Source organism: Caretta caretta, chromosome 24 (assembly GCF_965140235.1).
Source record: "Caretta caretta isolate rCarCar2 chromosome 24, rCarCar1.hap1, whole genome shotgun sequence".
Taxonomy (NCBI): Eukaryota; Metazoa; Chordata; order Testudines; family Cheloniidae; genus Caretta; species Caretta caretta.
The window spans coordinates 9695754-9710977 of record NC_134229.1 but is presented as its reverse complement, the minus strand read 5'-3'; the positions used below and the strand labels follow the sequence as shown (position 1 = coordinate 9710977).

Below are 15224 nucleotides of genomic sequence, written 5' to 3'. Positions count from 1 at the left end.
TGGATCAGACCCATACCCCAGTGGGCGGAATGAGATGGATCAGACCCAGACCCTAGTGGGGGGAGTGAGATGGTTCGGACCCAGACCCCCATGGGGGGGTGAGATGGAGCAGACCCGGACCCCAGTGTGGGGGAGTGAGATGGATCAGACCCAGACCCGTGTGGGGGGAGTGAGATGGATTAGACCTGGACCCCAATGGGGGCGGGAGTGAGATGGACCAGACCCGGACCCCAATGGGGGGAGTGAGATGGATCAGACCCGGACTCCCGTGGGGGGAGTGAGATGGATCAGACCCGGACCCCCATTGAGACTCCCCACCACACATCCCCCCTGCACTTATCCGGCGGGTCAGACGCCAGCCTGAACCCTGGCGCTCTCTGGCGGGGCCAACTCCTGTTTTGGACGCTCTGGTACAAAGCACACTGGAGGGTAACTGACCCTGTCCACCCGCACCCAAAAAACCACCCAAGACTCAGGGCATGACGAGATGCTATAATTCAGGCATCAGCGTGGGCTGTGTCTGTCCCGACACCGCATGTACATGGCTGCAGCACCATTGGCTTGTGCACAGTTCGCTCTCCTACACGGTAGGATAAATTTGACTTCTCTTATGTGAAGTTACCTTGAAAGATAGATATATATATTTATAGCTATGTACAGTGTTTATATATATATTCCACAAGGCTCGTAGGGCCATCTGGCTGAGGCTTCCCAGCCCCCTGCAACCCTGTCAAGTCGCTGTCCGGGTTGGGAGCTCTCTGAGCTCCCCCCCAATTGATTTTTGCCCCATGACGGGCTGAGGGCTCTGAAATCTGCCTGGCCGCAGTGATGGGATGCAGTCGGCCTCGCTGCAACGTTAACGCCGCCGGGTGTCAAACCACTGGCTCCAGCACGGGCTGATGCTACAACGGGGCCTGGGCGTTTAAATGAGTTTTGTCTAATAAATAAAACCAGCGAGCGGCAGGTTACCGGGGGCTTCATGGAGCTGGGGCGCGGCAGGCTGGCCTGGCTTCCGTTCCCTCGGGCCCTGGCAAGCCGCAGGCGATGGCAAGGAGGCGCTCGTGTCTCTCGGGGCGCCACCAGCCCTGCCTCCCCGCAAATCGTAACAGGCCGAGCGGGAGAAGAGGCAGCTGGTTGACAGCGTCGCCCCCCCTGCAGCTTTTCATGGGGGGTGGATGTGGTGGCAGGGGACCCGGGGGACGTGTTCTCCGCCCGCCCCATGGTCTTGAAGCCCCTTTGCTCGGGCGTTAGGAGGGGACGTGTGCTGAATGCATGTTAAAAAAACATGCTCTTTTAGAGGCAAAACTACAAATCCAGGGGGCCGAAGGCGGGGCCATTTGCCCGGCCGCTGCTGATTGTTCTCCCGTCCCCCACCCCGGAGCGGACGGGGGCTCAGGGGGAGCCGGCAAGCAGTGCCCCCCCCCCGGCTCATGCTGGCGGGGTCAGTAGTTGAACTGGGCGGCCGGCTTGATGGGGGACGAGGGCATGAAGAGCAGCTTGGGGGGCACGTCGGGCTTCATGGAGGCCGATCTCTTGATGCCGCCAGGCCTGGGCAGTGAGCTCTGGAAGAGGCCGGGCCCTTCGAGGGGCACCTGGGTGCCCGTGGAGTGCATGCGGGTCAGGAGCGCGGGGGGCGGGTGCTGCCGGACTGCCCGGCTCAGGCTTGGCTGCCGGGAGATCAGCCCCCCGCCCACCGCTAGGTTCATCAGCTTCTGTGCCGAGCACAGCGAGGGCCTCTGCTTCTCCAGGCAGGACTGCGGCGTGACGCCGGGGGGGACGTCCAACCTCCGGGGCAAGCTGTCCCTGGGGAGGGTGGAGGAGCTGTAATAGGGGGCGCTCTCGGTGTCCGGGATCTTGGGCTGCACCCTGTTGGCGAAGGACACGGCCGCGTGGGGGCTGATGGCCGGCTGGTGGCTCAGCAGCTTCTTCGGGGAGCCGCTCGCCTCGTGGAGGTGTGTCAGCAGGTCCTCCAACGTCGTCACCTCCACCCCTTTGGGCAGGTAGCACTGGGAGTGGCGCACCAGCGCCCGGTCCGCGTTGGGGATCTTCTTTTCTTCTGGGGAGCCGGCCAGCGACGGGTTGTAGCCCTGGAGGCTGCTAGGCAGCACCATGGCGCCAGGGAACTGGAAGACCTGGGCACCGGAGACGGGGCCGGGGAACAGCTGGCCCTTGCCCTGCGACTCCTTGGCATTGTTGCAGTTCTGGTTCTTCTCCCATTGGTTCCTGATGGCCTTCATGGGCAGCTCCGGGGTGGACTCGGGTGTGGGCAAACCAGACAGCTCCGGGTGCTCCTTCACGCCGGCCTTGCCTGTCCCGTTGTGCAGCTCCTTCTCACTGGGCAGCAGCGTGGTGTACAGTTTCGGAGAGGAGGCTTCCGTCAGCCCATCCTTGGACGGGTTGTCCAGCAGCCCGTTCATCTTAGCCAAGCTCCGCAGGGACAGGGGGCGCTGGATCGTGTTCTCAGGGTCCTTGCTGACGTGCTTGCTCTTCTGCAACACGTGGCTGCAGTAGCAGGAGACGAGCAAGCCGGAAAAGAAGGCCCCAAGGACGAATGCCACAAAGACGCAGCCGATGAGGAAGGTGAAATGGACGCTCTTGGAGCTGTCTTTGTCTTCGGAGTCCTGCCGCACGCCTAGAAACACAACACACGCACAGAAAGAGAGAGTTAGATGGGAGGTTAACCCATCGATCCAGCAACATCCTCAAGAGTCTCAGAAGAATTGGCTGGGGCGGGAATGTCCTTTTTGTGGGCTGGAGCTGAGTGAAATACCCTTCCCAGGTCGGGGCCCATTTTGGAGAGGATGGAGACTTTAGCTCACAGCGCCTTTCCTCTTTTGTTTTCTGTTCACAATGAAATAGGGACAAGCCAAGGAAATCGCCAAATTTGTGCTCCTGCTGAATAATCTCTGGGACTGCAGAAAGGGGCAATGACATGGGATGGGGAATGGAATCGGATGGCCAGCATGGAGTCAATGAAGGTGCAACATGGAAGATTCCCGCGGGAACTAACTCCTTTGATTTTGCCCAGGGATGAAATCTGGCCCAGTGGCTCCTGTCCCGCATGGAAAGCTATGCCAGCGCAGAGCCAGTGCGAAACTCCAAGGGTGCCCAGGGTGGGAGAGGGAGGGGGTTATTATTTCTAGTGATGGGCATGCCAAGAAGGCCACCTGAAGGCCTCATTTGGGAGCAACTTCTTTAAAGTCAATAGAGTCACAGTGATATAATGAAGAGGAGATTCAGGCGGTGGGTTCAGATGAGCATCTGAAGGTCATAGATTCAGAGGGGTTAAGAGCAGAAGGGAACATTCAATCATGCAGCTGGGCCTCCCGTATGGCCACAGGCCAGATACTGTCACCCAGTTCCCCCTGGCTTCACCAAAACCTTGCACTCGACTCAAGTTTTGGATGTTGCTCCACATCTTGAATGTTGTTGCTTTGAACTTTGGGCTCACAAACAATATGGATGGAAATCTTGTGGGAACATGGGGGATGTAGGACAGTCCCTGCCTCTGGCGGGGGCAGAAATACTGCCAAGAGAAGATGAAAAACAGCAGCCGGGGGAGGCCTGAAGAACCCGAGTGGGTTCTGGTGGAGGCTGAGGTGATGGGCCCTCACCAGCTTCCCCAGTTGCTCCAGTTAGGGACGGCAACGTGTCGGCTTCCTGTGGGAAAATCCCTTGAAATTCAATCATCCCGTTAGCTGGGCCGCTGCAGCTGTTTCTGCTCCTTTATTCTTTTCCTCCCCTTTGCAAGCCGCTGAGGATTTATTCTAATGGCACCGTACGGAGGGAGCTGATTAATTTCAAAGCTGCGTGCTCCAAACAGGGAATGGAGCCGCCGAGCCCAAGACAGCCAGGAGGCAGGCGGCTGCGGAGAGCAATGAGTGGCCTAAAGCACAGAGTGGCAGGGAAAGCAATCAGGCTGCCGGATGGCTAATTGTGAAAGCTGGCAGCAGAGAAAGAGAGAGAGAGAGACAAAGACCAGACAGAGGAATGGAAAACTAGCGAAAAGTGAGAGCAGGAAACATAGACACGGAGAGAGAGGGAAAGGACCCTCCCCCACCCTGCTCCCTCTGGCTATCAGGCCAACAAGGGGGACTGAGGAGGGGGCACCATTGGGCCCCAAGAAAGACATGGAGATAAGAGAAAAGAGATTAGCTAGAGGGGGTGTATGGGGTAGATAGATAGATAGATAGATAGAGGGGGGTATGGGGATAGTTTGTCCATAATTTGTCCACTGGCTTCCAAGGCCTTTGGGTTGGGCCGCTTTGTGTAAACTGCCCAGAGCCCCCGGCTGGCTGTATGGCCCCTGTGGGTCTTTGCTGGTTTAGCTCTTTCTGGGGGTGCCAGGTAGCAACGGGAGAAGGCGAGTGGGGCAGCAGGGAGGGTCCTGCGGGCTTTGACTGGTGGAGCAGCCACGGGGCCCGTCCCATCCCTGCAGCTTATGGAGAGACCCAAGTGGGTCCTGCTGGGAAGACGGGTTTAGGGAAGGGAGGGTTCAGGACTCAGAGGCAGGAGAAACCCTCAAGCTGGAGAGCATAATCCAGCCACCACTCGTGGGGTCAGGAGGGAGCATTCCCTGTGGGCAGGTTCTCCCATCGCTGCAGGATCCTGGCAGCTTCCTCTGATGCAGCTGGTACCAGCCCCTGGGCAAGAGGAGACTGCGGCTAGACAGAGCCCTGTCCTGAGCCACTCTGGAGATTCCCATGGGAAGGCAGTAGGGGAATAGAGCCCGGGGACCCAGCTGGGGCCATGGGGGTCAGTGGCAGGGCTGTGCTGTTTTGCAGTTATCCCAAAGAGCATGTGATGAGCATAGGTCTGTCCTGAAACGGCGCAAGACACCAAGGGCTCTGCGCAGGCCAGGCTGACGGCACGGGAGCAGCATGCTGCCCAGACACACGCACCCTCCCCAGCCCCGAGGGACTCATCACACTCCGTGCAGTTAGTAATTAAATGAGAAGCATTTGTGTCACTGGGGAATTGGAGCTGCAGGGGGAGCTGGTCAGCCGGCTGTGGCAGGAAAGCGTGTGCGGGTGACAGCGGCAAGTAACGCGTTCCATGCAGCAATGACGACTGTCCTGGGGGATGTTGCCCATGTGGACGGGCTGGTGCATGACACAGGATCGGGGGGCCCTACCCCAAGTACTCACACTCACCCAACAGCTGGTCAGTCGACCAAGAGAACAAAGAGCCATGATCCATGTTTCTGTCTCCTAAAAATATCCTCTTTCCCTCCCTGGCTCTAATTGCCAGACCACATACCTCCAGAACCACCAGTAGAACCCAGGAGTCCTGGATTCCAGACCCCCACACTAACGTCGAGGCCCCCTGCCCTCCCAAAGCCAGGCAAGGAACCCAGGCGTCCTGGCTTTTATTCCCTTGCTCTTACAACTAGAAAAACACTTCCTCTCAGTGCCATGAACAGAACTCCAGGGTCCCGACTGCCAGGCCCCTACTCCTCGAAGCCTGGAATAGAACCCAGGTGTCCTGACTCCTCCTCCCAAGCTCCGGCAGGGTTCAGATGAACTGTGGGGGGATCGCGATGCTAAGTCATGTGGTCGTGCATGGTCTCCCACAGCTCGGCCAGACTAGAGGCATTTTATGTTACCACAGGAGTAAGGAAGAAAGGCACCGTCTTCCCAGTCATGCCTTGAATTTTTCACATATGGCGTGAGAAATGAAAGAGACGGGAGGGGGCTGATTATTGTGACCAGGTACAAAACGCTTTGAGTCAAGGGAAAAAATGATTTTTTCCATTAAAAAAAAAAGGGGGGGGTAATAAAGTATCCATGGAAACGGACCATTTCTTTCTACTCGGGCCAGGAGAGTTGGACATCTGTCGTTTTTTTATCCAAGCAGCCGGGAGGGAAGGGGGACCGGAACTGGGTCCAGCCAGCATCTTCCAAAGGCAAACGTCTCCCCAGAGCAAAGCTATCAAAACAGCTCCTTTGCACCCGAGCTTTTGGGAGTTAACACCCCCAGCCCAGCCCCTGCTGAAATCAGCCTTTCCACTGGGCTGAGGCTGTAAATCTTAAAAATCCCTGAAGAGGGGGAAGGGGAGAAGGCTGGAAGAGAACTGGGTTTCTTTTCCTTTCTTCCTTTCTTTTTTTTTTTAGCTCCATCGAGCAGGAATTTGCTCCCTGGCTGGGAAAACACCAAAGCGCCACATCACAGGCTGGAACTGGTCCACAATCCATCCCACAGCCCCTTCACCACGGACTTTTAACCCACTGGTACCTAGGAGCCCTGCAGCTCCAATGCCTTTCATTTGAGGGGATTGTACTTTATTGTTTGCTCTGTGCTCAAAGGGGGAGACACAAGCGGCACAGTTGTTAATTGAGCTGGGTCCCTGTGGGGCACACGCGAAGTGCTCTTACCACAGATGCAGCTCCCAGCTTATGATAGCCCCCCTCCACTGCCCTCCCTCCCTCCCGCCCGCGTGCTGCCCGCTTTACAAACGCCAGGCCACGCAAGGCCTTTAAAGAGAAGACAGCGTATCCCTTTAATCCGCTGCATTTCGTTGTGGGGAGCAAGGGGCAGGACTGCTGGACACAGGGACCCTCTTGACTTTGTTAAAAATGGGAGCTTGACTAACGACACAGGAAATCTGCGTCTATGCAGAATCAATCTGTTACTCAGCCAAAGTTCAAGGGAATCTGTGCTTTCAAATTCCCTGGGGGTCTGAACCCCCTCCTTTGGCTGGTCAGGACTTCAGCCCCCCCCAGCGGGGAGAGCACAATTTACATGCGAAAGATGCTTTTTTATGAGTGTGGCAAGCGTCTCCCCAGCCTGCCAGAGACGAGCTGTAGGGGGCCGAGCTCGTCTCCCCGTGCCACAAGGGGCCAGTTCCTCAGCTGGTGTCCATGGGCGTCGCTCCATCGGAGCCAACCGTGCTACAGAAGCTGAGGATCTGGCCCACTGACTCCGATGGAGCAATGCCCATTCACACCAGCTGAGAATCTGACCCCAATGACATGTCCAGCCTCAGGGAGAGGTATAGGGATGGGCGCGGGGGGAATACTGTGGTTGCCTTAGGCACACTTGGCTATCCGAGGCTGCGGTATGAGGGGGCGGGGGGGGGGGGGTGATACTGTGGTTGCCTTAGGCGCCTTTGGCTATCCGAGGCTGCGGTATGGGGCACCCTGGTCTGCCCTGGGACCTGCCATTTCCATCTCTGATTTATTTCCCAGGGCAGGCCCCTTTGCTCGCGCACAGGGGAGCTGGTGCCGTCCATCTGCGCCGCGGAGCCTGTCCCAGCACGGCTAACCGGGGAAGCCACGGGGGCTGCGTGGCTGGGCAGGGAAATGTAGCGAGCCGGTGGAACTGGTGCCTCAGACTGGACGTTACAGTCTGGGCATCAGGCTCATGTCTAAGCTCCCCCTTCCTTGACACCCCTCCCGATAAACTCCATGGGGCAGGCGAAGGGCTCTGGGGCGCCCGCGTTTAGCAGAAGGGTGATGGGGGAGCTCGGCTCCCGTCTCATTCCCTCATCCATTACGGCTCAAGGCAGAGCAATGAGTAACCCTGGGCAATGGAAGCAAGGCGGCGGAAGTGCTGCTGATGGAAAGTGGCTGGCTCATCTGGAGGGCAGGGGCTGGCATTGAGCTGCCTTGCGCTGCGGTCCTGGCTCCGCAGGGCTGGGGAGGTTGGAGCTTGGAGGAGAGACCCCCCCCCCAGCAAAGAGCCTGGTGGATACAAGGGGGGTGCTGACCCCAGTGTCCAGGGAGCTGCAGTATTTCAGGGGAGGCATAACCCTTTGTGGCTGGTGACGATCCTGAGGCACTTTCAGCTAGTGTCAGGGGGTTAACCCCCCTCTCCAGCCTGAATGCTAACCTGCGTAATTACTGTCTACCCTACCCCTGCACGTTCTCTTCTGTGTCCCAGCCTGGTCTGCGGGGCTGTTAAACAGCTGCTGTGTTCCCCCCCCAGAGGTGGCTGCATGTTAATGGTGAGTGACTGGGCCTTTATAAACAGCTGCTGTGTTCCACCCCAGAGGTGGCTGCATGTCAGAGGAGGCTGAAGTAAGAACTGTAGCAGTAAAGTCACTCTCAGAGGCTTTGAGAGATTTTGGTTATTAACAACCCTGGCCTCTGCTCAGTCTCCCTAGAATGGCACCAAACACCCTCCTCCTTTTGCTGCAGAAGGCCCTTGAGTTGGGGACAGGTTCCGCGCTGGGGAAGGCTCACCAGGAGCCGCTCTCTTCACCTGGCTCTGGGAACAGTGACAACAGATGGTCCTCGACTGACTCCTGGTTAGAAGGTCACGCGAGTGACAATACACTGGGACACCCCCCTCAGAGCTCCCGCCCCGCTGACTTAGCAGGGGTCAGATGCCGTGCCCACGCAGAACTGCTCAACCTGCTGCTTTGGCCCTGCCAGTCCCTGCTCACATGAATTCAGCCTCACGGGCGCCCTGCGAGGGACAGGCATCCAGGGTCACAGTCAGATCTCTGCTCGGTCCCTGGCTTACACCCGGGACGGATGCGTCCCATTTCCCACCCTTGATGGCCGGGGAAGCGAACGTGCAGAGGGAGGCAGAGACCAGACCACACACGGAGTCAGGACTTGTTCACAGGGGAACGTTATCCCGGTGTCAGGACTCGTCCATATGACGGATGCTAGCACGGCCCAGCGATGCCGCTGTAGCACCATAGTGGGGACGCTTCCTGCAGTGGCAGACGGGGCTTCCCCGTTGCCGTACGAACACCACTTCCCTGAGCGGCGGTAGCTAGTTGACTGACGCATCCGTCCACTGACCTAGCCGCGTCTAGGCCGGGGGTTAGGCTGGCACAGCCTCGGAGCGGAGGACTGTGAATTTTTCACACCCCTGAGCGATGCAGCTATGTCGACCTGCATTTTATGTGTAGACCAGGTGTGAATTCAAACCATGCTAGCTATATATAACTGACGAGGGGACGTTTTATCCCAATATGAGGGGCTTTTTTTTTTTTTTTGGTTTGGCATAATCCCTGTCCAAAGTGATATATGCCAAGCTGAAAAGAAATAGAGCTTTCTCAGGGAGGTTATCCTGGTATCTCCCTAGTGGTTTAAATTCTCATCTTATCTCATATTGGTATAACTTTCCCATACAGACAAGCCCTTTGCAGCAGTCAGAAAGAGAATCCAGGTGTCTTGGCTCCCCGTCCCCTGCTCTAACCACTAGACCATACTCCTCTCCCAGAACCAAGACTAGAACCAAGGAGTCCCAACTCCCAGCCCCTTCTGCTCTAACCACTAGAGACCACTGCCTCCCTGTGAACAGACACCATGACTCGTGACTGCCATTTATCAGCTCTAACCACAAGTGAAGACTCCCCTCCCAGAGCCAATTGAACCCAGGAGTCCTGCATCCCAGTCCCGTGCTCTAACCATTAGACCACAGCCTCGCCACTGATTTTTCCAGGCAGTATATATAAGGGGCGTGTGTGATGAGCCGTTTTTTCTGGGAGATGGGGGAGGGTCCCCTGAAATCATCCCCTCTGATCCTCCAGTACCCTGCTGGGTCGGTGGCTCTATCCAGGGCTCGGAGCTGCCAGCAATCTGTGGTCCTTCCCCCTGCCCATCCTGGTGCCAGTGCTGATACAAGCCTTTCATTTGCATCGGGCGGAGAAGATAATCTGGCTGCTTTTTGCGACCCATTTCCGCTCACTCCAGAGCCCTCTTCCGAGCGCTCGCTGCAATTTGACGGCTATTTTCTTGCCTTCCCTCCTGCCAGGAGCAGCAACGTCTCTCGCTGCTTGGCTTTGTTTTCATAGCTTGGCGTGTGTCTGGCTGGTTTTTTTTTAAACAGACATTAGTCCTAATGCCCCAAATGGCTTGGCTTTTAAAAGCCATTTCGGCTCTGGCCCTTCAGCTGTCTCCCAGGCAAAGGGCATCTGTGCCTCCCCTCTCCAAAGGGTTGGACTCATTTTCTTGTCTTCGGCAGGCGAGTTCTGCGTGGGGCACGAGGGATGGACTGAGAGCCCTGGAGCCTGTCGTACCACAAGCCTCAGGTGGGGGAAGACATCAGAGCTCCCCCGCCTTCGGGTCAGGACGCCTGGGTTCTGCTCTGGGTCCCTGCCTTGGGTTAGTGGTTAGAGTGGGTGTCAGGACTCCTGGGTTCTGCTCTGGGTCCCTGCATTGGGTTAGTGGTTAGAGTGGGTGTCAGGATGCCTGGGTTCTGCTCTGGGTCCCTGCGTTGGGTTAGTGGTTAGAGTGGGTGTCAGGACGCCTGGGTTCTGCTCTGGGTCCCTGTGTTCGGTTAGTGGTTAGAGCGGCAGGACTCCTGGGTTCTGCTCTGGGTCCCTGCATTGGGTTAGTGGTTAGAGTGGGTGTCAGGACGCCTGGGTTCTGCTCTGGGTCCCTGCGTTGGGTTAGTGGTTAGAGTGGGTGTCAGGACTCCTGGGTTCTGCTCTGGGTCCCTGTGTTCGGTTAGTGGTTAGAGCGGCAGGACTCCTGGGTTCTGCTCTGGGTCCCTGCGTTGGGTTAGTGGTTAGGGCGGCAGGACTCCTGGGTTCTGCTTTGGGTCCCTGTGTTCGGTTAGTGGTTAGAGCGGCAGGACTCCTGGGTTCTGCTCTGGGTCCCTGTGTTGGGTTAGTGGTTACAGCGGCAGGACTCCTGGGTTCTGCTTTGGGTCCCTGCGTTGGGTTAGTGGTTAGAGCAGACTCAGGACTCCTGGGTTCTGCTCTGGGTCCCTGCGTTGGGTTAGTGGTTAGAGCGGGTGTCAGGACTCCTGGGTTCTGCTCTGGGTCCCTGCGTTGGGTTAGTGGTTAGAGCGGGCGTCAGGACTCCTGGGTTCTCTCCCAGGCTCTGGTGGGGGGAGGTGCAGCCCAATGCCTAGAGGGGGGTGAGGGACTGGACTTCAGAGGAGCTACCCCAGTCTTTACCAGCTGCGGATCTGTCTGTGCAGCACAACTCCCAGCCCCAGGACCCGAATCCTGATGGCTCCTTCCCTGTTGGCACTAAGAGAGCAGCAGCAAGTGCCAAGCGGTCGCTCTGATGGCAGAGGGCAGGACACTGGGGTAGCGGGGCCAAAGGTCCCACCGACGGCAGCATGGACACCGGGCCGTCTCCTGTTCTAACCACCTCCCACCCAGCACCTGGAACAGCACCCAGGAGTCCTGACTTGTGCTGGGGACAGGGTGTGGGACTGGTTCTGTTACTGATTCCCTCTGGGACCCTGGCCAAGTCCCGGCCCCTCTTTGCGCCTGTTTCCCCATCATGACACTGGCTCTGCTGCGTGTGGCCTGGGGGATCGAGGGGAGACGAGCTAAGGATGAGCCGCTCCGTGACACACACACGTACGCACCTCTCACCACACCTGTGCACCCCTCCCACCGACACACACACACACACAGCACCCTGTGCGCACGTCCCCCCACACACAGTACCCTGTGCGCACGCCCCCCCAGCACCCTGTGCGCACGCCCCCCACACACAGTACCCTGTGCGCACGCCCCCCCAGCACCCTGTGCGCACGCCCCCCCCAGCACCCTGTGCGCACGCCCCCCCCACAGTACCCTGTGCGCACGCCCCCCCCACAGCACCCTGTGCGCACACCCGCCCCACACAGTACCCTGTTCGCACGGCCCCCCCACAGCACCCTGTGCGCACGCCCCCCCTGCACCCTGTGCGCACGCCCCCCCTGCACCCTGTGCGCACGTCCCCCCCCAGCACCCTGTGCGCACGCCCCCCCCACAGTACCCTGTGCGCACGCCCCCCCCACAGTACCCTGTGCGCATGCCCCCCCCAGCACCCTGTGCGCACGCCCCCCCCCAGCACCCTGTGCGCACACCCCCCCCCACAGTACCCTGTGCGCACGCCCCCCCCAGCATCCTGTGCGCACACCCCCCCCACACAGTACCCTGTGTGCACGCCCCCCCAGCACCCTGTGCGCACGCCCCCCCAGCACCCTGTGCGCACGCCCCCCCTGCACCCTGTGCGCACGTCCCCCCCAGCACCCTGTGCGCACGCCCCCCCAGCACCCTGTGCGCACGCCCCCCCCACAGTACCCTGTGCGCATGCCCCCCCCAGCACCCTGTGCGCACGCCCCCCAGCACCCTGTGCGCACGTCCCCCCACAGCACCCTGTGCGCACGCCCCCCCCACAGTACCCTGTGCGCACGCCCCCCCCAGCACCCTGTGCGCACGCCCCCCCAGCACCCTGTGCGCACGTCCCCCCAGCACCCTGTGCGCACACCCCCCCCACACAGTACCCTGTGCGCACGCCCCCCCAGCACCCTGTGCGCACGCCCCCCCTGCACCCTGTGCACACGTCCCCCCCAGCACCCTGTGCGCACACGCCCCCCCCAGCACCCTGTGCGCACGCCCCCCACAGCACCCTGTGCGCACCCCCCCCACACAGTACCCTGTGCGCATGCCCCCCCTGCACCCTGTGCGCACACCCGCCCCACACAGCACCCTGTGCGCACGCCCCCCCCCAGCACCCTGTGCGCACGCCCCCCCCCACAGTACCCTGTGCGCATGCCCCCCCCAGCACCCTGTGCGCACGCCCCCCCAGCACCCTGTGCGCACGTCCCCCCACAGCACCCTGTGCGCACGCCCCCCAGCACCCTGTGCGCACGCCCCCCCAGCACCCTGTGCGCACACCCGCCCCACACAGTACCCTGTGCGCACGCCCCCCCCAGCACCCTGTGCGCACGCCCCCCCCACAGTACCCTGTGCGCACGCCCCCCCCCAGCACCCTGTGCGCACTCCCCCCCAGCACCCTGTGCGCACCCCCCCCACACAGTACCCTGTGCGCACGCCCCCCAGCACCCTGTGCGCACACCCCCCCCACACAGTACCCTGTGCGCACGCCCCCCCAGCACCCTGTGCGCACGCCCCCCCTGCACCCTGTGCACACGTCCCCCCCAGCACCCTGTGCGCACACGCCCCCCCCCAGCACCCTGTGCGCACGCCCCCCACAGCACCCTGTGCGCACCCCCCCCACACAGTACCCTGTGCGCATGCCCCCCCTGCACCCTGTGCACACATCCCCCCCCAGCACCCTGTGCGCACGCCCCCCCAGCACCCTGTGCGCATGCCCCCCCTGCACCCTGTGCACACGCCCCCCCCAAAGTACCCTGTGCGCACGCCCACCCTGCGCACACAGCTCTCTCTCTCTTTCTCACACACAGAGCACTACAGCCGGGTGGGAACTCTCTCTCCTGGCCCTGGACAATGTTCAGGATTTCAGAACGACCCCTGCATGGCCTGGGGCTAACCCCGCGCCCTTTTGCCATTCTTCACGAAAACCCAGCCGGCGAGAGCGGCTCCGCTCTTCCCCAGAACAGCCAGCAGCCCAGTGATCGGGGCTGTCGCCTGGGATGCAGGAGACCGAGGTTCAGAGCAGGGACTTGACCATAGGTCTCCCCGTGCCAGGTGACCGCGGTGGGCACTGGGCTATGGCTTCTCTCTCTCTCTCTGTATTTCTCTCCCCCACCTCGTGAAATCCCAGCCTGGCTCAGAGAACGTCCTGCGCGAACTTGCAAAAAGTTTCAGTGTCTGATGAAAACCCTGCTGCGTCACCTCACCCCCGTCCCGGTCCAGCAGCACCCGCTCCTGCGGTGGCGTTCACCGCCCCCCCTGCAGCATCCAGTGATGGGACACTGGGCTAGACGGGCCCTGAGTCTGGCCCCGCACCGCTCTCATACGCACACACCCCCTCGCCTCCCGATCCTGCCCCTCTCCTTGCACACCAGGGGTTAGGCGCTGAGGGAAGCTGCCCCCTCTGCCCGCCCCCCACCGAACGCCACTGAAAGGGAGAGAGCTGGTTATTCTCCACTTGCAAACAGGTGCCATGCTCCCATGGGTTAATCCTCGCTCTGGGGAACCGCAGCCGGGGCTTGAGTTAATGGTGCCGGTGACAGCCCGTCGTGCAGCTCCATGCGGGCACATCCCCTCTTACCCTGAGTGTTTACAGCCACGCGTAAGGTGGAGCGCGGGTCGCCGGCGCCAGGGGCGGGGTGGGCGTCTCGGGCCGTGCCCGCCTGGGTACGGCCCGTGGGCGCCGGGAAGGGTGCAGCACTGGCGGTGGAGCCAGCGGGTCGGACTTGCCCTGCGTTGCCGACGACAAAGAAAAACGTCAGGGGGACACAGCAGGCTGGTGACGGCAGCATGAGCCCGCACGCCTGCGGGATCCGTGTAGGGGGTCCCCCTCCAACCTGCTGGAGGGCTGGACCACCCCCCTCCACCAACTGCATTATCACCAGTGACTCCCGGTGCCGGCACAAGGGGCCAGAGGCCCGCGGCAAAGCAGGTAGGCCAGCACACCCTGCTGGATGGTAAAATACCCCCTCCCAGATCCATCCCACTGGAGGCTGCATCAGGAGCCCTACAGACCAACGCTGGCTCTGCACAGAGCATACGCAGAGAGAGCTTCCCCCACACCCTGCCCCCCTGCCCGGGCCCTGCCCTGGAGAGACCCCCCCTTGAGGGAGCAGGAAGGAGGAGCTCACTCGCTGGGCTCCATTCAGTCTTGGCCCCATTGATCACTGCAGGGTGGGCCTAGGTGCAGAAGCCCAGCCTGTGATACAGTCCCAGGAGAGCCCAGGGCTGGGATAGCAGGGGGCTGCTGGTCAGGATTGAGGGGCACCGGCAGAGCAGTGGGGAGACCCCAGGGCTGGGATAGGAGGGGGCTGCGGGTCGGGATTGAGGGGCACCAGCAGAGGTGTGCGTGAGGTGGGGAAAAGCCCAGCACTGCCCAGGAGGAGCTTGCATGGCACCTGCCCATGCTGTGCCCAGCTCCGTGTACATAGCACCCGGCGTGAGCACCACGCTCAGAGCCTGGGCCCAGCACCTCACTTGCTACGGTGCTGCATGGCTGGCCCTGTGTCCTCAGCCCCAGTCCGGAGGGGTGAGAAGATGAGAGAGAGACACCAGCCCCGCGCTCTGCCCCCTGCCACGGCTCTTTGTGACGCTCCACAGGACAGATTCAGCCCCCACCCCATGCCAGGGGGCATCGCCTGCTGCAATCTAACCCCGCTCTTCAATAAACCTAGCTCCTATTTGTGCCCCTTCCTGGCTGCTTTCGAACAGTGACTATGCACGCAGCTGTCCGCCCCTGCTTTCTCCTCCAGACCTGGCCCCGGGGGAAGACAGGTCAGGTCTTGGCTGCCTGGGGTGTGCGAGGAATTCTGCTGCTGCCCACAGAACCAGGATCTGGCCCGCTGGATTCACAGCACGACCTTAGGGGTGAGGGCCGTCGTAGCGGGGCCCGACTCGAGCCGTTGGGATCCCAACCTCTCGT

At 60.7% G+C, this 15224-nt stretch overlaps 1 protein-coding gene across 4 annotated transcripts in view; it reads right to left on the bottom strand.

Annotated features, from left to right (window-relative positions):
* Nucleotides 1-472: 472 nt before the first annotated feature.
* The window catches only part of SEMA6C (semaphorin 6C), an 88910-nt gene continuing 74158 nt past the window's right edge, over nt 473-15224 (bottom strand). For 2 of the 4 annotated variants that reach the window (XM_048828607.2, XM_048828606.2), the window contains 2 exons: nt 13884-14033; nt 473-2632 (listed from right to left, as the gene is read on the bottom strand). In XM_048828607.2, coding sequence (XP_048684564.2) covers nt 1443-2632; nt 13884-14033 — 1340 coding nt within the window. In that variant the 3' untranslated portion in view covers nt 473-1442. The remainder of the gene's footprint in view (nt 2633-13883; nt 14034-15224) is intronic. The other 2 variants (XM_048828608.2, XM_048828610.2) reach the window with 1 other exon arrangement.